The sequence below is a fragment of the Doryrhamphus excisus genome, linkage group LG6, assembly GCF_037039965.1.
Source record: "Doryrhamphus excisus strain RoL-2023G ecotype Guam linkage group LG6, RoL_Dexc_Guam_v1.1, whole genome shotgun sequence".
In the NCBI taxonomy this organism is placed as follows: Eukaryota; Metazoa; Chordata; class Actinopteri; order Syngnathiformes; family Syngnathidae; genus Doryrhamphus; species Doryrhamphus excisus.
Genome location: NC_136362.1, coordinates 11,657,890 through 11,683,966, shown reverse-complemented (window position 1 = coordinate 11,683,966; position 26,077 = coordinate 11,657,890). Strand labels below are relative to the sequence as shown.

Here is a 26,077-nt window from a genome sequence, read left to right as displayed (position 1 = left end):
ATGACTTTAAATGAAAATACTATTTTTGCTCTATTTTTGCTTTATTTTTGCAAATATACCACCATGCCCCAATATGACTTTAAATGAAAATATTATTTTTGCTCTATTTTTGCTTTATTTTTGCAAATATACCAACATGCCCCAATATGACTTTAAATGAAAATACTATTTTTGCTCTATTTTTTGCTAATATACCAACATGCCCCAATATGACTTTAAATGAAAATACAATTTTTGCTCTATTTTTGCTTTATTTTTGCAAATGTACCAACATGTCCCAATATGACTTTAAATGAAAATACTATTTTTGCTCTATTTTTACTGTGGGCCCCGAGTCCTCTGGCTCTTTCATGATATGCTGTCCTCATTTTTTCATATAAAACTTGCATTGTGTGACAATGTGTCTGTGACATGAGAATGAACTGTGTCATTTAGTGTCTTGTGTTGCCGATTTAAAAAAAGTAAATGTGTCATCTGCCATCTATCCGCCCCGCTGCACAGACCATCCTGGAGGACGAAGTGGACGATCCAGTTTACCAGGTAGACTTGCAAGAACTCCTCTTTGATTTTGATCCTTCATTTGCATATTCTATATAGTCACCAACCCGCTCAAATGAATGATTCATTCAATTCCGCCACCCCTAGTGATCCCCTTCGCAGACAGTTTTGTTCAACCATTCAACGTCCATTTGCCAGCTGCAATGTTGTTAAACCATATTTTTTTATGTTGTCCATGTTCCAGTTTTCTCCAAAGATATGCTCCCACCCAGAATTGTGATTGACCCCCTCCCCAACCACCCACCCACCCTTTGGCTGCACTTGTTCTACGTCTCTGTGTTTCTGCTCACACTGAATACAGACAACACTAACTCTTGACTCTCAACTCATACATCCAAACACCTCCCAAGTCACCTGTATGTTGCTCTTGAAGTCCGCATAAAGCTCATTCATTTTGCAGCTTTGAGTTATGTTGGTGTTGGTTGACAAAACTCCAGATCGAGGGCCGGGAATTTAAAGGAATAGTTCGACATTTTAAGACTTTATTACTGTGTTGTGCTAGGAAAAGGGCCCGCAAAACTTATTGTTTTGAGTGTAAATTACAATTAATTACTATTTCCTTTCTCAAATGAAAAGCAAAATGTATTGTATTATTATACATAAATGGGGTACATTATATGACTGAATTTAAAACGGTCACTGCAGGTGCATCTCAATTAATTTACTTACTTAACTTACCTATGTTCTACTGCTGATTACGAAAGAATGGAAGCTTTTTTTTCCTGATGTTTATATAGCCATTGAACGCAATATTCTCTGTGCCCAAACAATGATTGATGAGCTCATATTCCACAGGGGGCGATGGCATCTGGCGTTGGTGGCGTCTTTTTTCCCCCCTCCTAATTTCTACAACATTACCTTGCATTGCTTTTTTTGCTATGTGTGTATGCTAGCGGCCCCGCCTCTCCCCTCCCTTCACAGAGACAAAGCGACTAAGCGCTATGAAGCGGCAATATATGGAGACCGGCTAAATGAGCAAGTTATTATCTTGAGAGTTTTTTTTTCTCAGCTGCACGGCGATCGAGTGGTTAGCGCGCACCTTACAGCTAGGAAACCCAAGTTCAATCCCACCCTCGGCCATTTTGTGTGGAGTTTGCATGTTCTCCCCGTGCATGTGTGGGTTTTCTCCGGGTACTCCGGTTTCCTCCCACATTCCAAAAACATGCTAGGTTAATCTCTAGACATTAAATAACACCCCTACAGTCACATGTCTACACCGAAAGAACTATGGAAGCCGTTTTTCGCTTTCAGGGGACCCAAGACACTGATTCCTGACGTTAAATGAATTCTCGCAATATAGGATTCAATATTAATAAATTTAATATTTTTGTAGTAAAGCAGAGAAAATCTGTTCATTACTTTTTAAAAACATTATTAGAGCCCTCTTGACATGATATAGCATCCCTACAGTCACATTTACACTTGAAAACCCAACACAGTAGACATAATAAGGCAAAATATGATATAAATAGGGCTGCACGGCGGATGAGTAGTTAGCACGCAGGCCTCACAGCTAGGAGACCCGGGTTTGATTCCACACTCGGCCATCTCTGTGTGGCGTTTGCATGTTCTCCGGGTTAATTGCTCGGTTAATTGGCGACTCCAAATTGTCCGACTCCAATAGGTATGAATGTGAGTGTGAATGGTTGTTTGTCTATATGTGCCCTGTGATTGGCTGGCCACCAGTCCAGGGTGTACCCCACCTCTCGCCTGAAGACAGCTGGGATAGGCTCCAGCTCCGCCCGCGACCCTCGGGAGGATAAGCGGTAGAAAATGAATGAATGAATGAACTTTTATTATGTCTACTATATTGGGTAACACAAGTGTAAATGTTACTATAGGGGTGTTATTTCATGTCTAGAGGACTCTAATCATTTTAATCACCGTTTTTAGAAGGCCCTTAAAATTGTTTCCTTTGCTTTAATTACGAAAATATTCCATTAATAAATAAGGAATCTTATTTCATGGGTTGCATGGTGAACGAGTGGTTAGCGCGTAAGCCTCACAGCTAGGAAACCCGAGTTCAATTCCACCCTCGGCCATCTCTGTGTGGAGTTTGCATGTTCTCCCCGTGCATGCGTGGGTTTTCTCCGGGTACTCCGGTTTCCTCCCACATTCCAAAAACATGCTAGGTTAATTAGCGACTCCAAATTGTCCATAGGTATGAATGTGAGTGTGAATGGTTGTTTGTCTATATGTGCCCTGTGATTGGTAGAAAATGAATTAATTGTTTTTTTTCTCGTAATAGTGAATTATTCAAACGTCTTGAGATGCACCTGTATATTTTTCTGATAGGCTGGTGGGAAGTCACATGGTTCTAGGATAGGCTAAATCTAAATATGCATCTTTTGTGAACTATTCCTTTAATATGAGATCCATAAAAGCGTTAGAAGATGTCATCCATGAAAGACAGCTGAAATCTCTTCGATGTGGAGCATGATGTTGCTGTTACGACCTCCACATTTGCTATGAACTACTGCCTGACCTTTTATACTTGTGCTCTTTCCTCCTCACACCTTTTTTTTTATTCTTTCTCTCCTCATCCCCCTTTCCCTTAATGCTCCATTTTGCTTTTTTTACACCCTCCCTTGGTCTCATTTCACTCCCCAACTCCATACCAACCACCCACGCCCCCACCCCCTTCCTCCCTCCCCTCTGTGTGCTGTCATTTATACCCATCATGTGTCATATTTCTTTACTGTGTGTTTTCCCCTCTCTGCACTTCCACACCTTGTTCTGTAGTACATAGTGTTTGAGGCTGGACACGAACCCCTCCGTGGCCCCCAATCAGAGGAGAGCGTTTATCAGGTACAAAAACAAAGCACCCCCCCTCCCCTTTTTTTTATTATTATTTTTTTTTCCTAACCCCCTTATGATTATAGCTGATGGTAGAACTAACAGCGACTCATCAAGCTGAGACATTTCTGCAGATTCAGGTTCAAATCAGGCGTCAAAAAAAAAAAAAGGGCTGAGGATGAAGGAAGCGTGGAGGTTTGCGTTGAAGATGTCAGAATATGAGAAGCGTCGCAGTCAGTTTTTAATCTGTTGCGGTTCAGGCCTTTTGACTTGTTTTTTTCCCCCCACCCTTAAGACCACTTCAAGGACCAGCTGAGACTCCAGGGACCTGTTGTGTATGGCTTAATCCGACGTCGTCGTCGTCCTCCTCCTATCCTTCCTTTTCTCGTCTCTGCATCTTCCTGTGAAGATGAAAGATGCAGTGAAATGGAGAGAGATTAATCACATGCCATGCCATTTGATCTGGCAGTGAAACAAGATCAATCGACTTGTGTGTGTGGGTGGGTGGGTTGGTGGGGGGGGCGGCTAAAAGTTAACCAACAGGCGGAGAGGTGAAAAGCGACAGCTCGTTGTGCCGTGACTGTGAGGGGAAATATTAGCCGATGCGATATCTTATTGTCAGATGAGCTGCGCTGGTGCGGAATAACAATAGGCCCTCCTAATACTTACCCAACATCCTCAGCCATTGTTTGCAATCAATATTGATTTAAACCCGCAATTGATTTTTCAGCGGCACAACTGTAGAATTTGCATAATCCCATCGCTCCAAAAGATACAATTACATAACAAATGAACTGAATCAAAATGGATGTCGTAAGCTTTTTTTTTTTTTTTCTACTTTAGTCAACATGTCTCAGCTGCTGATATGAAATAATAAGATGCAAAGCAGTGTTGCCATGTTATTTACATTTCAATCGACCTCCGATCCAATGCAGGTCCCAACCAGTCAGCAGAAGGAAGGCATCTATGATGTCCCCAAACGCCATTTCATGACTGTAGGTGTTTTTTATTTTCTATTATTTCTTTCTTTATTCCTCTTCCACCTGCCCGCAAACCTCTCTGAAGGATCCTGTTGATGGGAATCTGATTGGTCAGATTGGTCAGCCATCAAATATTAAATACAAAGGGAGGATGCTTCATTCTCCTATTCTTGGAAGATGAGAGGTTTGTAGGCGGGATAGCTGCTTCTTCTTGAGCTGCATGCAGTGTAGCCATCATATAGCCACCCATCAAGCGTTCCCTGAGCGACAAGCAGCTAAGTCAGGGGTGTCCAAAGTGCGGCCCGGGGGGCCATCTGCATTCGAAAAATAGAATTTAACAAGAAAACAGTCAACAGTCAAAATATTAAGAGAAAAAAAGTTGTAATCTAATAAACAACAATATCATAATATTATTATAAGAGAACAAAATAACAAAAAAATATAATTTTTGGAAAAATTAAAAATTTAAAAATTTTTAGTTTGCAGAAAAAAATTATAATATTGTGGGAATAAAGTCAGAATCATGAGAAAAAAAATTCCAAGAACAACATTTTTAAAACCTGCAGAAATTGGGAGGAAAAAAGCTCTAATTTTATGAGAATAAAGTCAAAATATTATGAGAAACGGCCATAATTTTACAAAAAGAATGTCATAATATTAAAAATAATAATATTAAAAAAATTCCATAATTTTAGTAGCCTAAAAAACTTTTTTTTAAATCGTATTATTATGACAAACAAACAAAACAATGAATAAATTAGCAGTAGAAGTTCTAATGTTACGAGAATAAAAATCTAATTTTATGGGAATGAAACAAATATTCTAAATCACAAAATGTACAAGAAAAAAGTAAAGATACTTGGGGAAAAAAACTGGAGAAATGGAGAAAAACTGCAATTTTATGATAAAAAAATATAAAGAGGGAAAAAGTCATATTCCAACAAGAAAAAATGTTGAAATTTTACAAGAATAAACAGGAAAATTAATGTTTTTTTTCAATAGCTTAGAGTTGAAATATTAAAGAAAAAATATGTTATTGTCATAATATGAAACACACAAAACTATTTTTTGAAAATTAGATTGGGGTAAAAATATTACGGAAATAAAGTCATAAAATTTACAAGAAAGTTGAAAATATTTTTAAAAATTATACGTTTTTGAGATTCAAGTCAAAATGTTATGAGAAAAAGATGAAAAAAAAAAAGTCAGAATTTTGCAAGAATATCAAGCAAGTCATAACGAAATTGACAGATTATTTCAGAAGAAATTTGAAATATTTGAAAACGAAAAAAATGTGAGGAAAACTCACAAAGTTTGGACACCCCTAATCTAAGTGAAAAGAAGCACTCTGGTTGATTTTTTTTGAAAGAAATCATTCTATCCGCCATGCTTAGAAAGGCATTTTATTCCTGCTAAGTAAACTCTACTCCCTCGCCGCTGTTGTTATGCTTGTTGCTCAGCGTTAACCGAAGAGATAACCTGCCTCGGCCCCCTCACTATCTCACTCATCCAGCCCCGGTTGCTGGTATAAGTAGCAGCGCCTCCATATCTCTTAAGTGTTACTGCTTGTCTGTTCATTCAGTCGGAGCTTTTCCAGAGCCAAGAGCTCCCCTGATGTGTGTCAGCGCCTGCAGGGAGAGACCCCTGTGTACACTTGTTTACTTCTCTGGAAAACCCGGAGCCATTCCGCAAGCCCTCGGTGGTCACAAAGTGCAAACTGTGCGATCCGTTATGTCAACGAGGACATAAAAAAAAAAAAGGCCCGTTTGCAGCGACACTGATTGCTGGGATGTGTCTCCCATGTCTTCTCTTTCTTTCAGTTCTGGGAATGTTCTGTTTTCCACACGTCGCTCTTTTTATTTATAGCATGCAAATCCTGGTGTTGTGTGCGCTTTTGTGGTGATTCATTGTCTGCTTATGCATGCCCCCCCCCCCTCCCCTCCTCCTCTTCTCCAGATCCATTTCATGCAACGTAGCGCTTCCATAGCCGGGCGTAATCGCCGCGTCCCAACCCTCACCCCTCGCAAAGGGGTCATTTGTACTCATAACGCGGCCTCTTTGTCTCAGACGGGTGCTTGGAAGGAGCTTCTTCCTTCATCTGCTCCTCTGTCACAAGGAGATCTGCTCTCGCGTAGCGGCGTCAGCGTTCTAAAAGCAGGTCAGACTCTCACAGGACCCTTTTGATTGGCAGACACAAGAATATCTAATCAGTCTGTTTTATGAGACTGAATAGCCCCCTTTTACCCACTCAATTATAGCCGGCCATGAAAGGCCCGTTCTAGATCCATTTTCTGATAATGGAACAAAGGGATAGTTGTTTCTTTCCATGCGCGGCACAAACGCCCGAGTGAATAGCTGTCACTGCCCCCCCCCGCCCCACCCCACCCTCATCACCCGCCAACTCCACCACCGTCACCGTGGTCTATGTGCTGACGAATCCAACCATGTATGACTATTGAATTTTCTATTTCGTGATGTGTCACTGTACTTTTTTTGCTCTCTCTTCCCCCTTTTGGTTCCGTTCACAGAATATCAACCACTTCGATCTTTTCGGAGACATGTCCACTCCTCCTTCGGTGAGTCAAGTCAAATTCACTGTCAGTCACAATCATTTCAGGAATAGTAATGGTTTTTATTTCATTTAAACATGCATCAGATTACAATTGAATGCATCACATAATCAGTTCACAGTTCCACATGTCCAAAAGGAGTAGGAAGAAGCAAAGCTTATTAAATCCTACCCCTCCATCTGGTACTTTTACAATCAGTAACTGTTACATTTGTTCACTTCCTGCTTTCCTAATATATTTTAGTTTAGTTTAGTTACATAATCAGTTCACAGTTCCACATGTCCAAAAGGAGTAGGAAGAAGCAAAGCTTATTAAATCCTACCCCTCCATCTGGTACTTTTACAATGAGTAACTGTTACATTTGTTCACTTCCTGCTTTCCTAATATAGTTTAAGTTTTATTTTTTTTTTTATTTTTATTATTTATTATTTTTGGTCTTGTGCCGAAGTACGAGGTAATATGACCATACAGTGACATAATGGGTACCATAGTAACTGTCAATATAGTGGTATATATATATATATATATATATATATATATATATATATATATCATATTTTAGCTGTTTGAAGATGAACTATATCAGCAAGTTTAAGTATTTGTGATTTTAGAAATAAGGAGTTAGTATGTTCTCTGTAGGCGGCATTATGAATTATCCTTACTGACCTTTTTTGCAGTATATTTAGCAAGTGAAGATTGCTTTTATAGTTATTAGCCCATATTTCCACACAAAAAGTAAGATATGGTAGAACCCGAGAACAATAAAGAGTGTGGAGTGATTTCTGATTGAGAACAAATTTAGCTTTGTTCAATATTGAAATGGGGTATCCAAACAACGGGAAAATGGAGGAAGGCGATGTGCCACTTTGATGTTTTACACCTTTTTCTTCTTAATAAATGCACAAAAATCAATAAAGTCAGCTCAGCCTAGATCCCAGCTTTGTGTGATTTGTATCAGCATGACAGCTTCTTATCTGATAATGTTCAACATTTAAACTTTTATCTCATAAGATTCCGTAAACCTTTATATTCCTTTTCTTTTTTGGTGTGACGCAAAGATAAGATAAGATATGCTTTTATTAGGAGCAAGGGGAAGGGGAAATTCCATATTTTCAAAAAACCCACGAGAGCATCGGAAGTTCAACATCAAGGTCAAACAAACCACAGTTGTGCACATGTTGTATTGCTGTGTGTTTGTATTGCTGTTGACGTTTTGTTTAAAAAAAAATAAAAAAAATAAAGTATAAAAAAAGAAAACTCATATAGGTACATATTGGTTGTTGCCGCGGCGCTGCAATGACGTCAGTTTCCCTCTTATGGACAGAAGCTCCATTTCCATAGACCATTTTCTATGTCACTTGTGCTCAAATTAAATGCAATACGGGGAAAAAAAAACATTAAAATAGTTTGTTTTGTACTAAAAACTCATATTGGTACATATTGGTTGTTTTGCTTGGAAATTAAATGATGAGTCAAACTGTGACAGATGTGTTCTCCAACTGTAAAGGTCAAATATCAAGGTTATGAGGTGCAATTTTGTGTGTGTGTGTGCGCCTGCCTCATTGCTGCTTGCCACGGCGCTGCAATGACGTCAGCTTCCCTCTTATGGACAGAAGCAGCATTACAGTACCATCCATTTCCATAGACCATTTTCTATGCCACTTGTGCTCAGATTAAATGCAATATGGGGGAAAAAAATGTTAAAATAGTTTGTTTTGTACAAAAACTCATATTGGTACATATTGGTTGTTTTGCTTGGAAAATGAATTATGAGTCAGACTGTGACAGATGTGTTCTACAAGTGTTAAGGTCAAATATCAAGGTTATGAGGTGCAACTTTGTGTGTGTGTGTGTGTGTGTGTGTGCGCCCCCCGCTGAATAAACACCAACGGTGATGACTTTTTGGTGACTTTGATGATACTATGATCTCTACCACAGATGCCTCCATCACCTGCCAACACGCTGGACCCAAGCAGGAGCAGCCGCCAGCAGCAGCAGCACAATCCTGCTGAGATGTACGCCCCCTTCAGCCCAACCTCGGTACCGTCAGGTGAGCTTGCCAACCCTTTTCTTCCATTCACAGAATCACAGAAAACCTTGCCAAAATGTATGTGTTATGATGTAATTATACAGGAAATTAGTTGATGTTATGGATCCTGGAAGGATATTTCCGTTTGATTTAACTGTAAGGAAGGAGCAGTATTTATACTGGATGCTTGTCCATGGTGGCCACGTTTATAGTCATGTGATATTGTGATCATGTGATATTCTATCTTTTCTCCTCCAGACTTAACAAGCACCATTTCTTCTCCTCCCTCCAGACAGTTTAAGCCCTAAATATGCCTCACAAGTATCACATGTGCTATATGTACTCCCTGTTAATTTACAAGAAAGTTGAAAATATATATTTTTTAAATTATAAAGATTAAAACTAAAATACAAAAAACTATATTAGAAATTGGGAAAAAACACCTGCAATTTTATGATAATAAAATAAAAAATATAAAGAGGAAAAAGTCATATTCCAACAAGAAAAAAGGTCGCAATTTTACAAGAATAAACAGGAAAATTAATGTTTTTTCAATAGTTTAGAGTTGAACTATTAACGAAAAAATATGTTCTTGTCATATAATATGAAACACACAAAACTATTTTTTGAAAATTAGGTTGGGGAAAAAATATTATGGGAATAAAGTCATAAAATTTACAAGAAAGTTGAAAATATATATTTTTTTAATTATAAAGATTAAAAAAAATACAAAAAACTACATTAGAAATGGGGAAAAACAACTGCAAATTTATGATAATTAAATAAAAAAATATAAAGAGGAAAAAGTCATATTCCAACAAGAAAAAAGGTCGCAATTTTACAAGAATAAACAGGAAAATTTATGATTTTTCAATAGCTTAGAATTGAACTATTAAAGAAAAAAAATGTTTTTGTCATATAATATGAAACACACAAAACTATTTTTTGAAAATTGGGTTGGGGAAAAAATATTATGGGAATAAAGTCATAAAATTTACAAGAAAGTTGAAAATATTTTTAAAAAATTAAAAAGATTTTTTTTTAAATTTTAATTAAAAAAATATTAAATATAAAGTCAATATAGTCATATATAAAGTCAAAATGTTACGAGAAAAAGATGTAATCTAAGAAGAAAAAGCCAGAATTTTGCAAGAATATTAAGCAAGTCATAACGAAATTGACAGATTATTTAACAAGAAAGTTGATTTACGTGAAAGTAGTCATGTGATATTCCACCATTTTCCCTCCAGACTTAACAAGCGCCATTTCTTCTCCTCCCTCCAGGTTATATGACCATGGGCCCCGTGCAAGCGTCCCAGTGGGCGCAGCAGCCGTTTCCTGCCCAGGCTCAGACCCTAGCCTTCCCCGTGCAGGGGCCCCTCCAGGTGGCCCAGGTCCTCCCCGGAGGTCAGCCCGTCATCTGGAGCCAGGCTAACATTTTCCGAGCCACGCAGCAGCAGTGGGCGGCCATGGCGGCCTACATGCCGGCCCAGACTGTGGGCGTGGGGGGCCACGCCATCCCAGCTGCCATGCTCCAAGGCCTGGTACCCATTACAACCGTGTGCCCCCAGGCCTGCGATTTATCCGCCCCTTCCTCGGCCATCACCAGCCCCCAGCACACGGCCGACCCCGCCCTGCTTCAGAGGCAGCTTAGCCTGGGGAAAGACGGGCTGTGCATGGACTTGGACGCGGGCGAGGGCCCGTCTACATCAGGAGTGGCGCCCAGCGGGGTGTCGGTGAGCAGGTGTGGGACCCCGGGCCCTGTTTGCGCACCGGACGAACTTGTCTGCAGTCATCTGTTACCACCCGCTGTTGCTGCAAACCTCGAAGAGGAAGGCAGTGACCTTGATCTGTCTCGGATGACCTTGAGCCCCGGTACCTCCACATCGCCGTCTACCGAATCCCGTAAGCGTTTCTTTTATTACCAACACCGCCATCTGCACCCTTTTTAATCACAAGCTCCGACATAAAACATTTATTATTATTATGTAAAACATATGCTGACTTTCTTTGCTTGTTTTGCATATGAATGACTTTTCTGCAACAATGGCGCCTTGTCATGTTCCTGTTTTGCCCACAAAACTGCCAACATGTTAGTTTAGCTGGAAGACAAAACGAGTTGTAACGGCTAGACCAGCCGCCGCTTCGTGCTTAGTGGAATTTCTGAAACAATGCATCTTTTATTTTTTTATAACACATAATAGATCGCAGGTGTGGGTGCTAAACCTTGAAAATGATGTTTTTATGACGCTTATTCCGAGGAGATGCTTTGGGATGTATGTGACACACGGTCCCTAAAGGACTATTTTTATTCCCGTGCATAAGTGAACAAAAACACTGACAGCGGCTTTCCTTATTTCCATTTTTATTGACTCGTACGCTGGCCTTTACGTTGCAGGGAGCAACACTTTTTTTTTTTTTACTTTATGTCTTTTCATAAATTCATTGCGGGCGGCACGACGGTCTAGTGGTTACCGCACAGACCTCACAGCTAGGAGACCAGGGTTCAATTCCACCCTTGGCCATCTCTGTGTGGAGTTTGCATGTTCTCCCCGTGCATGCGTGGGTTTTCTCCGGATATTCCGGTTTCCTCCCACATTCCAAAAACATGCTAGGTTAATTAGCGACTCCAAATTGTCCATAGGTATGAATGTGAGTGTGAATGGTTGTTTGTCTATATGTGCCCTGTGATTGGCTGGCCACCAGTCCAGGGTGAATTTATGGTGGACAGCAAGTCTTTCAGGTCCTGAAGCAGCAAAACAGCCCCAAGACCATCACACTACCACCACCATATTTTACTGTTGGTATGATGTTCTTTTAGCACAAAGACCTCACAGCTAGGAGACCAGGGTTCAATTCCACCCTCGGCCATCTCTGTGTGGAGTTTGCATGTTCTCCCCGTGCATGCGTGGGTTTTCTCCGGGTACTCCGGTTTCCTCCCACATTCCAAAAACATGCTAGGTTAATTGGCGACTCCAAATTGTCCATAGGTATGAATGTGAGTGTGAATGGTTGTTTGTCTATATGTCTATAGGCTCCAGCACCCCCCCGCGACCCTCGTGAGGAAAAGCAGTAGAAAATGAATGAATGAATAATTGCTTTTTTATTTGAAGCTCGGCTGCACGGCGGTTGAGTGGTTAGCGTGCAGACCGTGCAGCTAGGAGACCAGGGTTCAATTCCACCCTCGGCCATCTCTGTGTGGAGTTTGCTTGTGGGTTTTCTCCGGGTACTCCGGTTTCCTCCCACATTCCAAAAACATGCTAGGTTAATTAGCGACTCCAAATTGTCCATAGGTATGAATGTGAGTGTGAATGGTTGTTTGTCTATATGTGCCCTGTGATTGGCTGGCCACCAGTCCAGGGTGTACCCCGCCTCTTGCCCGAAGACAGCTGGGATAGGCTCCAGCACCCCCCGCGACCCTCGTGAGGAAAAAGCAGTAGAAAATGAATGAATGAATAAATTCATTGCCTTTTTCCTTATGTTTCTTCTTCATTTTTACAGCGTCAACTCCAGCTCTCCAACAGAGCTCCTCCTCAGACGGACCCCCTACCCAAGCTTGCGACCTCCCGACAGATTACCTTGCAGAGCCCGAGGGCGACTCCGGCCATGCCAAGGAGGAACAGTCGGTAAGGAAAGGGGGGGAGGCACATCCATCAATAAGATGCATAGATTTGATTTAACAGCTGACTAGTGTGATGTTGTAGTTTATTAGCATCATACGGATGATCTGCTCGCTACGTCAGTGCTCCTCAAACACCAGGGCATAAAAAAAATAAAAAACAGATGCAATAGAAAAATTAGTTTTAGTTCATTTAGTTATTTAGTTAGTCCATTTGGCCAGCTTTATGCTTGACAATGCCTCATTTATGGTAATGGTAATGGTTTTATTTCATTTGAACATGCATCAGATTACAATTGAATGCATCACATAATCAGTTCACAGTTCCACATGTCCAAAAGGAGTAGGAAGAAGCAAAGCTTATTAAATCCTACCCCTTCATCTGGTACTTTTACAATCAGTAACTGTTACATTTGTTCACTTCCTGCTTTCCTAATATATTTTACTTTACTTTACTTTACTTTACTTTACTTTACTTTACTTTACTTTACTTTACTTTACATTACTTTACTTTACTTTACTTTACTTTACTTTACTTTACTTTACATTACTTTACTTTACTTTACTTTACTTTAGTTACATAATCAGTTCACAGTTCCACATGTCCAAAAGGAGTAGGAAGAAGCAAAGCTTATTAAATCCTACCCCTCCATCTGGTACTTTTACAATCAGTAACTGTTACATTTGTTCACTTCCTGCTTTCCTAATATAGTTTATTTTATTTTACAATTTGGAGTCGCCAATTAACCTAGCATGTTTTTGGATTGTGGGAGGAAACCGGAGTACCCGGAGAAAACCCACGCATGCACAAGTAGGGGGGAATCAAACTCGGGTCTCCTAGCTGTGAGGCCGGCGTGCTAAAAGAACATCATACCAACAGTAAAATATGGTGGTGGTAGTGTGATGGTCTGGGGCTGTTTTGCTGCTTTAGGACATAAACTGAACCTTAGCCTGCGGCCTAACCACTCGTCCACTGTGCAGCCCAGTTCAGTTCTGTTAATGTTGTGGCATCATGTTGTAGACATTTCGGGCTAAATATATACGCCTAAATTTGTGCCAAAGTGAAAGTTATGCTTGAAATCTGTACTTCATAAAAAGCCTATTTTGTCCCCTTTTTGTTAGGAACTGATTTTTTCCTGAAACTTACTTATGTTCTATTGCTGATTACTAAAGAACGGAAAAACATAGAAGACATATATTTGATATACGTATACCATGCCTATGTAGCCCGAGGACACAATATTCTGTGTGCCGTGAAAAATCAGTCAAAATGATAAAAAATGGCCGAAACCGAATTGAGTTGCATTTTGTGTTCAATTGTGTTGTCATATTTAAATCTGAAAGTGTGACAAACAAACAAAGAAATAAGAAATCAGGAAGGGGTCCAACACTTTTTCTCAGCACACTAGATGTCAGTTCTAAAGCTTCCTCTGTATTTCCCAGGACTCTCCTGTCGCCAGGTCGGCGTCTCCATTGCCCGATGGAGGCGGTGATCCATGTGAGGATCAGGCCTGTCCTCAGGAAGACAGCTAGAGAACACCACACATCGGGTATTTCATCATTTCCTGTCCTCTTCATTCATCCACTATGCTTTTATTTTGTTATTTTTATTATTTTTCCCTTTGATTAGTAACTGAGTCATTTTATTAGCTTTACACTTTCATTTGACAGTGAATGTTATTTTTCCTTAGCTCAATAAGGCGCAATGCTGCCACCTAAAGGTCATACTTGTAACTGCACCTTGAGTGATGATGCCCTTCTTTCAGGAGATGGGGGGGGCCTCTGAAGGTCGCAAGAGAAGCTTGCAAGAAATCAAGGAAAGTTGTCAAGAGATGGATTAAAAGGAAGACTTTTTTTTGTAATGGTTAAAGAGCTGGCCACACATTGAACTCCTCACCATGGCAACCAGCCTGTGGCTCTTTCTTTCATCCAATCATGTTACCTTTCAGCCAGGAAGTGACCTTTCATCTTTGAAGCCCAAAATGACACAGGACCGCACGTAGGATGACCAAGATAAGCCGTGCTGATGTTGCTCGCTAATAATTTTTTTTTTTTTTTTTTTTTGAGACTTCCGGGGGGGGGGGGACCTTGACGCTGTGGACCGCCACCAGCAAAAGACTGCGAGATGCTGGATGCTGCGTTCATGTGCATGAGAGCAAACATGTGTGGGCTCCGCTGTGCAAAAAACTCTTCCTTGCGGCTTTCTTTTTATCATCTCGTCTTCTTTTATCAGTCATCCGGTTCTTAGGTGGTGACACCCAATCACTAAATGGCTTTCAGGCATCAATGGAAAAAAAAAAAAAAACGCAAATTTGCCAAACTCTTATTGTGTAAATATTCCTCCCGGCGTCCAACCTGTGCCATAGTCGCTGTCTTGCCTCTTGGATGCCAACTTCCTGTGTCACTCTCAAACCAGCACCTCCGCCTTTGACATCTGGGTGTTTGTTTGTGCTGCCATTTTTTGTTCTTTTTCTTTTTTTTTTACGTTTTTAGTTTGCGATATGAACTGTGAATATGTGTTCCATTGCTCTATCAAAATAAAGCCTGTAAAAGGGGCCTTGCACTTGAAGGAAAAATAATGACATCACTCCAGCAGACGCCGTGGCTTTAAAAAAAAAAAAAAAAAAAAAAAAGGTCACGGACATCGGGCAATTTCATCTCTTTGTTGTTTTCATCTTCTGCTTTTTGGGAATACTGTACGTACGTCCTCCTCCCCACTGGATCAAACCGCTGGAAGATTTGTATTTATATGGCTGAATACCGCCCAAGTACCGCTATAAATTGCTAGAGTTACACTGGAAAAAAAAAACTGTACCCCCCTGCTTGTGTATGGAAATATGAAATAGTCCAAAATATTTTGTAAATTTTATTTATGGATTTAAGAAATATGAAAAAGGGACTTTTGTACGTCTATTTCCCGCCCCCCCCCCCCCCTGCGCATACACTGTACCCGTGCCACTGTTAAGTCACAAATAAAATATCATGACAATTTCCTTTTTTCTTCTTTCTCTTCTTTATTTTTGGGTTTTTTTTATGTGATAATACTGGCTTATATCCACAATAGGAAGTGTAAAAAATATTTTTTTTAGTGTTGCTATATTTGTTAATTTAAATAAGATAGTAATTGTGTATTTATAGGAATTTGGTAGTGTTATATGGTAGTGTAAAAAATACAGAAATGTAGTGTAACTTTATTTATTATAGTACTTATTAATCGATATACATTTTTTTCTTGTAGAATTGTAGACCATTTCAAATGGATTTCAACAAGTTTCTATTATTTTTGTTTTTTTCATATTTTTGTATTACTATGGTACTGTAATAATAAAAAAACATATAAAAAATAAAAAATAAAAAAAACAATAAAAAACATAATATGAATAATAAATATTTAAAATGACTTCTATAAAAGAAAAAATAATACGATACAATTAAAATGGCTAAAATAAAAGTGTAAAAAAGTCATTTGAAATAAATAAAAGTAAGAAAAATTACTTGCACCAAAGAAAAAAATGAAACAAATTAAAACAGGACTTAAATACAAACAAAAACATAACAAAAACCTAAAAAGTAATTTTTAAAAAATCAAATAACTTTAAAGTATAAGTAATAAACAAAAAATAAATCAAAATCAAAAATGACTTCAAAGTGTAAAACAAACTAAAATAAAATAATGACTTGCAAAAAAATAATAAAAATGTAAAATAACTAAAAAAAATTATAAACAAATTAAAAATGGCTGATATAAATGTGTAAAATAATCCCAAATAATAATAAAAAATACAAATTATCTAAATTTAAATAAATAAAAATGAAAAGTGACTTAAATAAAAATTAAAAAACACAAGAGATAAAACAATAACAGTGTAAAACAAAAGAAATGACTCAAATTATTTTGACTTTTTGCGACATTCACTTATCAAATCATTTATCTTTGTTACGGTCCAAGATGATGTTGAAGTGATGAATTGTGGTTAGTACTTCAGTCATTATGAATACTTGGAGTATTACTCCAAGTAGGATTATGGGACTTTTCCAGTGTTGTTTTTGTCTGAGTAAACAAAGAGTCATAGGATTGTGTCAGTCTGTAAAAGCAAAGTGCAAAGGTCAACATGACTCAAATCATTTGACGTGAGATGTTTTTTTCCTGTATCTCCATGTCGTGCTCCGCCTGAGTCGCTGATGGCGACCACGAGTTCTGTTGACCATACTTAGACGGTCAGACAGTCACAACATCCCATAATGCTTTCTGCCGCCATACAGTTGCGGTGCTATCTGGTCACTTTGTTGATTTTCAGGTAAGGTTAGTTAGTTAGTTAGTCGTGGTTATTTTCTTCAAATCAATGATGTTTAATGATGTAATACACTTAACTGTACGTGTGGTTTGTACAACGTAGCGCAGTCGGCGTCACATCAGCCAGCGACGAGGGACGGATTGTCCGTGAAGCTCGCTCAGTGGACAACCATGTGCTCCTTCAGCCAGTGGACTGCGTTCTGTCCGAGTGGAGTCCATGGTCGCAATGTGATGTCTGTCAGAAAAAAAGGGTGAGTACTCTCGTAATGCATTAAAAAAAAATAAATAAAATTTATTGTGAAAAACTCGCAAAATGGCAACCAAAATAGTGTTCAAAATGTCCACTTTGTACAAGAGACGACTGGCAGTACAGCGTAATAATGTTGTGGATTGAATTGGATGGCGTGTGAGATGAATCAAGTGCTGTAGCGTTTACTGTGGAAGCGGAACTGGAGGAGTCTAGTAGCCCCTTTATTGGCCAATGGCGTGGCTCGGGTGGGGTTGTCCATGTTGGAGAGCAGTTTTTCCAGTGTTACAAACGCCTCCAACGAAGTGCTTCGTTATTCCGAATCATTTCATCCATCCGGTTTGTATATAACTTGTTAGCATATCTGGAGTACACGCGTTACTTTAAAAAATATTAAAATATAAAATAAGATAATAATAATATAGAATTATATAATAATAATAATGTATAAGATATAAGAATATATATAATATATATAATATATATAACATAATAATATATAATAATATAATCCAGCACCCCCGCGACCCTTGTGAAAATAAGTGATAGAAAATGAATGAATGAATGAATAATAATATAACTAATAATAATAATATAATAATAAAATATAAAAGTGGCCCTCTATGGGAAACGTTTGGATATAATATATATAATATATAATAATATATATAATATAACAATATATAATAATATAATCCAGCACCCCCCGCGACCCTCGTGAGGATAAGCGGTAGAAAATGAATGAATGAATAATAATATAAATAATAATAATATAATAATAAAATATAGCATTATATTTGGTATTTATATAAGTATTTCGGCTCGGTATCGCAGCCTGAATTTTACCCAGTATCGGATCAGTGGTATTGCACATCACTGGTGATGTGATAAAAAGAAGTGTACAAATGATGGACATAACATATTTATATAAATATTTATATATATATTTTTTTAATATAATTTTAATATATATTTTATATATATTGTATATTTTTTTTAAATATACAATAAATAAAAAAATTGCCAAATAAAAAATATAAATAAATATTTGTATATTTTTATATAGTCATATATATTTTATATAATTTTTTTTAGATTTTTAATGTTTTTTTTCTATATTTATATAAACCCCCTCCTGGATTTCCCTGTCTTTTCTCTGACTGTGTCTGTGCTTCTCTTTCTCTCGTTTACCGACCCACAGTATCGCTACGCCAAGCTAGCTCAGCCATCACAGTTCGGAGGGCAGCCGTGTCGTTTTTATGGTCGAGACGAGGAAGCCTGCGACGTTCCTGCACGTTACACCTGTAACAACATTCCACTGTGTGAAGGTTTCCTCTGCAGCCAAACAGGCGAGTCACATTCTGCAGCAGCACTTAAATGTAGTACTTTATACTTCGATGCAACAAACTCAATAGTCAGTTTGGGAGGGGGGGGGGTGAAAAAAAATAAAAACATGACTTCATTCCTCCTTGGCTTCCTTGCAGGTCGCTGTATCCCAAGAACGCTGCAGTGTAACGGGGAGGACGACTGCGGTGACATGTCAGACGAAGCAGGCTGCAGGACAAGTCAGAAGCCCTGCAGATACGACGCCGAGGAGTACTGGGGCATCGAGAACCTCGCCAAAGGGTCAGCTTTACTCCCTCCATGTAGTACTTTGATTTGATTTGATTGCATTCCTCAGCCGTGTAAACACATCACGCTCTCGATTTATTTCAGAATCAACATCTTGAACAGCAACCTGGAAGGAGTTGTGCTCGATAACAGATACTACGCTGGTAGCTGTTTGCCTCACTACATCCAGGATGTTGCATTCAGGAAACCGTACAACCTGCAGCAGTACACCCTGCAGGTACACAAATCAGCCATTGGCTATTATTTAGATTGCTAACACTTACTGTATATTTAAAATCTACCATCAATAAACTGCTTGGGCCACTCTTAGCAGCAACAACTGCAATCAAGCGTTTGTGATAACTTGCAATGAGTCTCTTACAGCGCTGTGAAGGAATTTTGGCCCACTCATCTTTGCAGAAAAAAAACCCACAAGTCATTGAGACGCCCCCAAAAATGTCAATTTAATGACAAAAAAAACAAAAATCCAACCTACATGGTCCTGCGTGACAACAACTGCAATCAACTTGCAATGAGTCTCTTGCAGCGCTGTGGAGGAATTTCGGCACTCATCTTTGCAGAAAAAAAACCCACAAGTCATTGAGACGCCCCCAAAAATGTCAATTTAATGACAAAAAAAACAAAAATCCAACCTACATGGTCCTGTGTGACAACAACTGCAATCAAGCGTTTGTGATAACTTGCAATGAGTCTCTTGCAGCGCTGTGAAGGAATTTTGGCCCACTCATCTTTGCAGAAAAAAAACCCACAAGTCATTGAGACGCCCCCAAAAACGTCAATTTAATGACAAAAAAAACAAAAATCCAACCTACATGGGCCTGTGTGACAACAACTGCAATCAAGCGTTTGTGATAACATGCAATGAGTCTCTTGCAGCGCTGTGAAGGAATTTTGGCCCACTCATCTTTGCAGGAAAAAAAACCCACAAGTCATTGAGACGCCCCCAAAAATGTCAATTTAATGACAAAAAAAACAAAAATCCAACCTACATGGTCCTGCGTGACAACAACTGCAATCAAGCATTTGTGATAACTTGCAATGAGTTTCTTACAGCGCTGTGGAGGAATTTCTTTGCAGAATTGTTGTCATTCAGCCGCAGTCTTACAGCATGAAGTACCTTTTTAAGGTCATGCCACAGCATCTCAATAGGATTCAGGTCAGGACTTGGACTAGGCCACTCCAAAGTCTTCATTTGGTTTTTGGTGGACTTGCTGGTGTGTTTTGGATCATTGTCCTACTGAAGAACCCAAGTTGGTTTCAGCTTGAGGTCACCAAGAGATGTCCAGACATTCTTCTTTAGCAGAATTTATGGTTCAGTTTATGTCCTAATGCAGCAAAACAGTCCCGGACCATTACACTACCACCACCATATTTTACTGTTGGTATGATGACCCGAGTTCAATTCCACCCTCGGCCATCTCTGTGTGGAGTTTGCATGTTCTCCCCGTGCAAGCATGAGTTTTCTCCGGGTACTCCGGTTTCCTCCCACATTCCAAAAACATGCTAGGTTAATTAGCGACTCCAAATTGTCCATAGGTATGAATGTGAGTGTGAATGGTTGTTTGTCTATATGTGCCCTGTGATTGGCTGGCGAACATTCCAGGGTGAATTTATGGTTCAGTTTATGACAGCAAGTCTTTCAGGTCCTGAAGCAGCAAAACAGCCCCAAGACCATCACACTACCACCACCATATTTTACTGTTCCTATGATGTTCTTTTAGCACGCAGGCCTCACAGCTAGGAGACCCTAGTTCAATTCCACCCTCGACCATCTCTGTGTGAAGTTTGCATGTTCTCCCCGTGCATGCGTGGGTTTTCTCCGGGTACTCCGGTTTCCTCCCACATTCCAAAAACATGCTAGGTTAATTGGCGACTCCAAATTGTCCATAGGTATGAATGTGAGTGTGAATGGTTGTTTGTCTATATGTGCCCTGTGATTGGCTGGCCACCAGTCCAGGGTGTACCCCGCCTCTCGCCCGAAGACAGCTGGGATAGGCTCCAGCATCCCCCATGACCCTCATGAGGATAATCGGTAGAAAATGAATGAATGAATGATGTTCTTGTTTTACTTTTATGCCAGATATTTTTAAAAATCAACTTTTTCAGTGTTTTTCCAAAGATCTTGCGGATCATCGAGATGTTTTCTGGCAAAATTGAGATGAACTTTAATGTTCTTTTTGTTCAGGAATGGTTTTGATTTTGGAATTCTGCCATGCAGGCCGTTTTTACTTAGTGTCTTTCTTATGGTGGAGTCATGAACACTGACCTTAACTGAGGCAAGTGAGGCCTTCAGTTCTTTGGATGTTGTTGTGGGGTCTTTTGTGACCTCTTGGATGAGTCGTCTTTTTCAGATTGATATATCTCAATTACTTTCTTTCTCATTTGTTGTTGTATTTTTTTTCAGGGTTTTTTTTTTGTCAATTTTGTTTTTTTTAAGTGATTTCTATTTAAGTAATTTTCGTGATTGAGTAATCAGGCCTGGGTGAGGCTTCAGTTGTGATGTCATTGACTAATATTTACATTTATTTGATGATCAGAAATATTTAAGTGTGACAAACATGCAAAAAAAAAATTTTTTTTAATCACAAAGTGGCCAAACACTTTTTCACAAAGACTAAGATGCAATTTTGGTAAATTCCAACATATTTCTAAATTTTCCATAACTTTTTAATCATGAACCAGTTTCTACACACTGTAAATTCATATTTACCTCATATGTTCATAATCATGAACATCCTGTCCTGTCAATCTCTCCATAGACAAAAGGCTCCTATGATTTCACCCTGGAGGCTTTTGAGTCGTACTCCGACTACATGGATCACACCATTAAAGAGCGGATGACCCAAACGTTTGTTTCCTATGGCTTTGCCATTCCGGGGATTTTTGAATTTGGCTACAACTCCAACAAAGGCAAATACACCAAGTCAATCCAAAAGATTCGCCGTGCCTCGGGCAAGGTGAGAGGTCTTGGCGTACGCTCTAAATTATTCAACCCACTTCTACTTTATTGAATTATTTTGCGTAGTAAACCATCCAAATCCCAACACAAGTTCCTCTGATGTCCTCCCAATCAGGCTTACAGCTTCATAAGAGCCAAAGCTGAACTGGAGTTGGCCCAGTATATGCTTAAGTCCGACAACCTGATTCTGCATCCCGACTTCCTGCAGCGCCTGCGATCATTACCTCAGTCCTATGTTTACGGCCAATACAGGCAGATCTACAAAGACTACGGTACGCACTACATCACCGAAGCAGCCCTCGGAGGAGACTACGAGTACACTGTCATCCTGGACAAGGAGAAGCTTGAGAAGACAGGTAATGGATGATGTATATTTCATAACTCCCCCATAATAATAACATAAAAAGTCTCTAATATGTTCTTGTAGATTATACTCTGACAGACTACAAGTCATGTACACAATCGGGACTTAAAGTTGGCGCCAACATATACGGCGTTTACGTGTCTGTGGGCTTTCAAGGCGGCTCCTGCGATGGCCTCCTTAACGAGATGGGAGGTAAAGCCGACAGTTCTTTCCTAGACAGACATGTTTAATTAAAGCTTATTGTTGTAGAGGACACCAAGGATGGCAGCATGGTGGAAGATACCATCACCGTGGTAAGGGGCGGTACTACTCAATCTATCACTGCTTTGGCGTCCCAGAAGCTTCCCAGCCCGCAGCTGATGAGGCTCTGGGGGGAGGGAGTGCGTTTCAACCCGGACTTCCTTCGTAGAACGGTAAATACTTTTTAATCATGCGAATATTTCACTTGAAAGTTGACCTTTTTATTTCCACCAAGTGTTGTAGCGCGGACATTGTTTTGGTTTGTATGTGTTCAAAATAACTTGAAAAGTTCTGAATAGATATAACTCCACATAAAAATGGTCAGAGCACTTTGGGACTTTTGGGACTTTGCACATGCTGGGTGTTAGCATGCTAATGTTAGCATGTTAGCATTGTTAACATGCTAATGTTAGAATACTAAAATTTTTTGCTATTTTCATGGGTAGACACATTTGTAAACACTTATCATTATCATACTATATGCTAGCCTGCTAACATTAACGTTAGCATTGCTAGCGTGCTATGTCTAGGTCCAATATGGATTTTTGAACATGGCGACCATTTTCTGCATTTTCACAAATAACTCCACAAAAAAACGGTCAGAGCACTTGTTTAAGACATTGCACATGCTATGTGTTAGCATGCTAATGCTTGAATACTAGCATTTTTTGCTATTTTCATGGGTAGACACATTTGTAAACAATTACTATTATCATGCTATATGCTAGCCTACTAACATTAGCATGTTAGCATTGCTAGCATGCTACGTCTAGGTCCAAGATGGATTTTTGAACATTGAGACCATTTTCAGCATTTGCACATATAACTTCACAAAACAAAATGGTCAGAGCACTTGTTTGGGACTTTGCACATGCTGGGCGTTGGCATGCTAATGTTAGCATGTTAGTATTGTTAACATGCTAATGTTAGAATACTAGCATTTTTGTTATTTTCATGGGTAGACACATTTGTAAACAATTACCATTATCATGCTATATGCTAGCCTACTAACATTAGCACGTTAGCATTGCTAGCATGCTACATCTAGGTCCAAGATGGATTTTTGAACATTGAGACCATTTTCAGCATTTGCACATATAACTTCACAAAACAAAATGGTCAGAGCACTTGTTTGGGACTTTGCACATGCTGGGCGTTGGCATGCTAATGTTAGCATGTTAGTATTGTTAACATGCTAATGTTAGAATACTAGCATTTTTTGTTATTTTCATGGGTAGACACATTTGTAAACACTTATCATTATCATTGCTATATGCTAGCTTGCTAACATTAGCATGTTAGCATTGCTAGCGTGCTACGTCTGGGTCCAAGATGGATTTTAGAACATTGAGACCATCTTCAGCATTTGCACATATAACTCCACATAAAAATGGTCAGAGCACTTGTTTGGGACTTTGCACATGCTGGGTGTTAGCATGCTAATGTTAGCATGTTAGCATTGTTAATATGCTAATATTCAATAGCATAGCAAAAATATTAGCAAACAAATAGCAAATTTCCATGGGTAGATGCATTTGTAAACACTTACCATTATCATGCTATATGCTAGCCTGCTAACGTTAGAATGTTAGCATTGCTAGCGTGCTACGTCTGGGTCCAAAATGGATTTTTGAACATTGAGACCATTTTCAGCATTTGCACATATAACTTAACAAAACAAAATGGTCAGAGCACTTGTTTGGGACATTGCACATGCTGGGTGTTAGCATGCTAATGTTAGCATGTTAGCGTTGTTAACATAGTAATGTTAGAATACTAGCATTTTTTGCTATTTTCATGGGTAGACACATTTGTAAACACTTACCATTATCATGCTATATGCTAGTCTGCTAACATTAACATGTTAGCATTGCTAGCGTGCTAATATTTGTATAGTAGCATTTTTATCCATTTTCATGGGTAGACACTTGCATGAACAGCAGTTTCATGAGAGGTGGTAGCATGCTAACATTACCAAGTTAGCATTGATAGCATGTTGACATTAGCAAAGTAACATTTTTGCCATTTTCATAGGTAGACAGTATTATGCATGCTAACATGAGCATACTAGCTTTCTTTCATTCATTTCATTCATTATTCAATTTTGCTGAATATGAACTTAACTACTAACCTAGGTGTTAGCATGCTAATGTTAGCATGTGAGTATGCTAGTTATATTAACATTTTTAGCATTTTCAGGGGTAGGCACTATAGACACATAGCGCCCTTATGCTAGGTGTTAGCATGCTAACATTAGCATGTTAGCATCGAATACAACTTTTTCTGTTCATATTCATTCATTCATTTTCTATCTCTTATCCTCACGAGGGTCGGGGGCTTGCTGGAGCCTATACTAGCTGTTTTTGTTAATTTATATTTCATACATCTTAATATTTTTTTCTTAATATTCTGCTGTTATTATATTGTTTATTATTATTGTATATCATTGTTTATTATTCTTATTATTTGTTATTATTTAGTTTTTTATAGGTGTACAAAATCATTAAAAAAATGCAGCAAAAAATAAATAAATTATAGCAAAAAAAAGTTATTATATTGATTTATTGCACCTTATACGCAAAGACTACTGAAGCTCACAGGAGCAAGCACATTGGCAGAGAAAACCTTTCCTGGAAACAAGACACATCCAATTGTGTTAACTTTAAATAATCAGAGAGTCGTTATACTTATACTTAATATGTTTTTAATGGTAATATGTGGAAATTTTACCCGACTCACTGAAGTAGAAGCATTTACAGAACAAAAAAGAATTGGCACAGCAAAATAGAAGGCTTGATTAAAGCCAAGTTTGGGAGTAAACAACAAAAGACGCCAAGTGGAAAGTGTTTTAAATAAAAACAAGCTGTCAAGGCTCAGTTGGTGAGGCGTTCCAGTTCACTCTAATTCCGAGAATCTGCATTTCCTGAGTAGACGCGACCTTTGTATGAGTTGGTCACCTCCAGAGACTTCACCCTCCACAACACCTTGAAGAGAAACTTGAAACGAGCCCTGTTTGAGTACCTGGAAGAGGCCAGTTCGTGTCAATGTGCTCCCTGTCACAACAATGGAGTAGCTGTACTCATAGGTACATGAGCATAGTATTACTACAAATTATGTTGAGTTACTGATACATAATATCTCATCAGGCAGCAGATGTGAATGTGTGTGTCCCGTCGGATACAGCGGACACGGCTGCGAGGTCACAAACAGACAAAAAGGTCAGTTCATACAACATGATGAGTGTTTTCTTGACAGACTTGAGATACAATGATGTCGCTTGACAGACATCGCCATCGACGGCAGCTGGAGCTGCTGGGGTTCCTGGTCTTCCTGCAGTGGAGGAACCAAGACGAGGAGTCGCCAGTGTAACAACCCAGCGCCCGGCAGTGGAGGCCTGCCATGCAGAGGCTTGCAACAGGAGTCGACTGAGTGTTTTTGAAATAGCCCACCTTGTCACAATCCATTAAAGATCTTCTCCAAGTGTGTGACATTGGTACTGTTGCTGAAATGTCAGGAAGGGTTACTTCCTGTTTGGTGCTCTTAGTTTGTGTGGTGTACTTCCTACTTGGAACTTCCTAGTAGGAAGTGTGGTGTACTTCCTACTTGGAAGTACACCACACAAGTACACGCGTTAGCATGCTGGGTGTTAGCATGCTAATGTTAGCATGTTAGCATTGTTAATATGCTAATAGCATAGCAAAAAATAGCCATGGGTAAATGCATTTGTAAACACTTACCATTATCATGCTATATGCTAGCCTGCTAACATGCTATGTGTGGGTCCAAGAT

General features: G+C 39.1%; 2 protein-coding genes across 6 annotated transcripts in view; both read left to right on the top strand.

Annotated features, from left to right (window-relative positions):
- Positions 1 to 15,545, top strand: part of dab1b (DAB adaptor protein 1b) — a 98,706-nt gene extending 83,161 nt beyond the window's left edge. For 2 of the 5 annotated variants that reach the window (XM_058066403.2, XM_058066402.2), the window contains 9 exons: positions 502 to 540; positions 3,301 to 3,366; positions 4,290 to 4,349; positions 6,863 to 6,910; positions 8,843 to 8,954; positions 10,218 to 10,838; positions 12,435 to 12,559; positions 13,996 to 14,102; positions 14,319 to 15,545. In XM_058066403.2, coding sequence (XP_057922386.2) covers positions 502 to 540; positions 3,301 to 3,366; positions 4,290 to 4,349; positions 6,863 to 6,910; positions 8,843 to 8,954; positions 10,218 to 10,838; positions 12,435 to 12,559; positions 13,996 to 14,085 — 1,161 coding nt within the window. In that variant the 3' untranslated portion in view covers positions 14,086 to 14,102; positions 14,319 to 15,545. The remainder of the gene's footprint in view (positions 1 to 501; positions 541 to 3,300; positions 3,367 to 4,289; positions 4,350 to 6,862; positions 6,911 to 8,842; positions 8,955 to 10,217; positions 10,839 to 12,434; positions 12,560 to 13,995; positions 14,103 to 14,318) is intronic. The other 3 variants (XM_078791422.1, XM_058066405.2, XM_058066406.2) reach the window with 3 other exon arrangements.
- A 1,148-nt stretch (positions 15,546 to 16,693) lies between these two features.
- c8b (complement component 8, beta polypeptide) lies at positions 16,694 to 25,768 on the top strand. The gene is made up of 12 exons (XM_058066401.2): positions 16,694 to 16,850; positions 16,950 to 17,097; positions 18,295 to 18,442; positions 18,578 to 18,719; positions 18,810 to 18,942; positions 21,485 to 21,682; positions 21,800 to 22,040; positions 22,112 to 22,240; positions 22,298 to 22,461; positions 25,220 to 25,373; positions 25,435 to 25,506; positions 25,573 to 25,768. The coding sequence occupies exons 1-12, from the start codon at positions 16,795 to 16,797 to the stop codon at positions 25,725 to 25,727; spliced, it is 1,740 nt and encodes a 579-aa protein (XP_057922384.2). The 5' UTR covers positions 16,694 to 16,794; the 3' UTR covers positions 25,728 to 25,768.
- Positions 25,769 to 26,077: the final 309 nt, after the last annotated feature.

Excerpts from the sequence above, each read along its gene's own strand:
- c8b (XM_058066401.2), top strand. The coding sequence starts at position 16,795 with ATGCTTTCTGCCGCCATACAGTTGCGGTGCTATCTGGTCACTTTGTTG. Across the intron at positions 16,851-16,949 it reads GTCACTTTGTTGATTTTCAG|CGCAGTCGGCGTCACATCAG; the intron begins GTAAGGTTAGTT and ends TGTACAACGTAG. Across the intron at positions 22,462-25,219 it reads CGGACTTCCTTCGTAGAACG|ACGCGACCTTTGTATGAGTT; the intron begins GTAAATACTTTT and ends TTTCCTGAGTAG.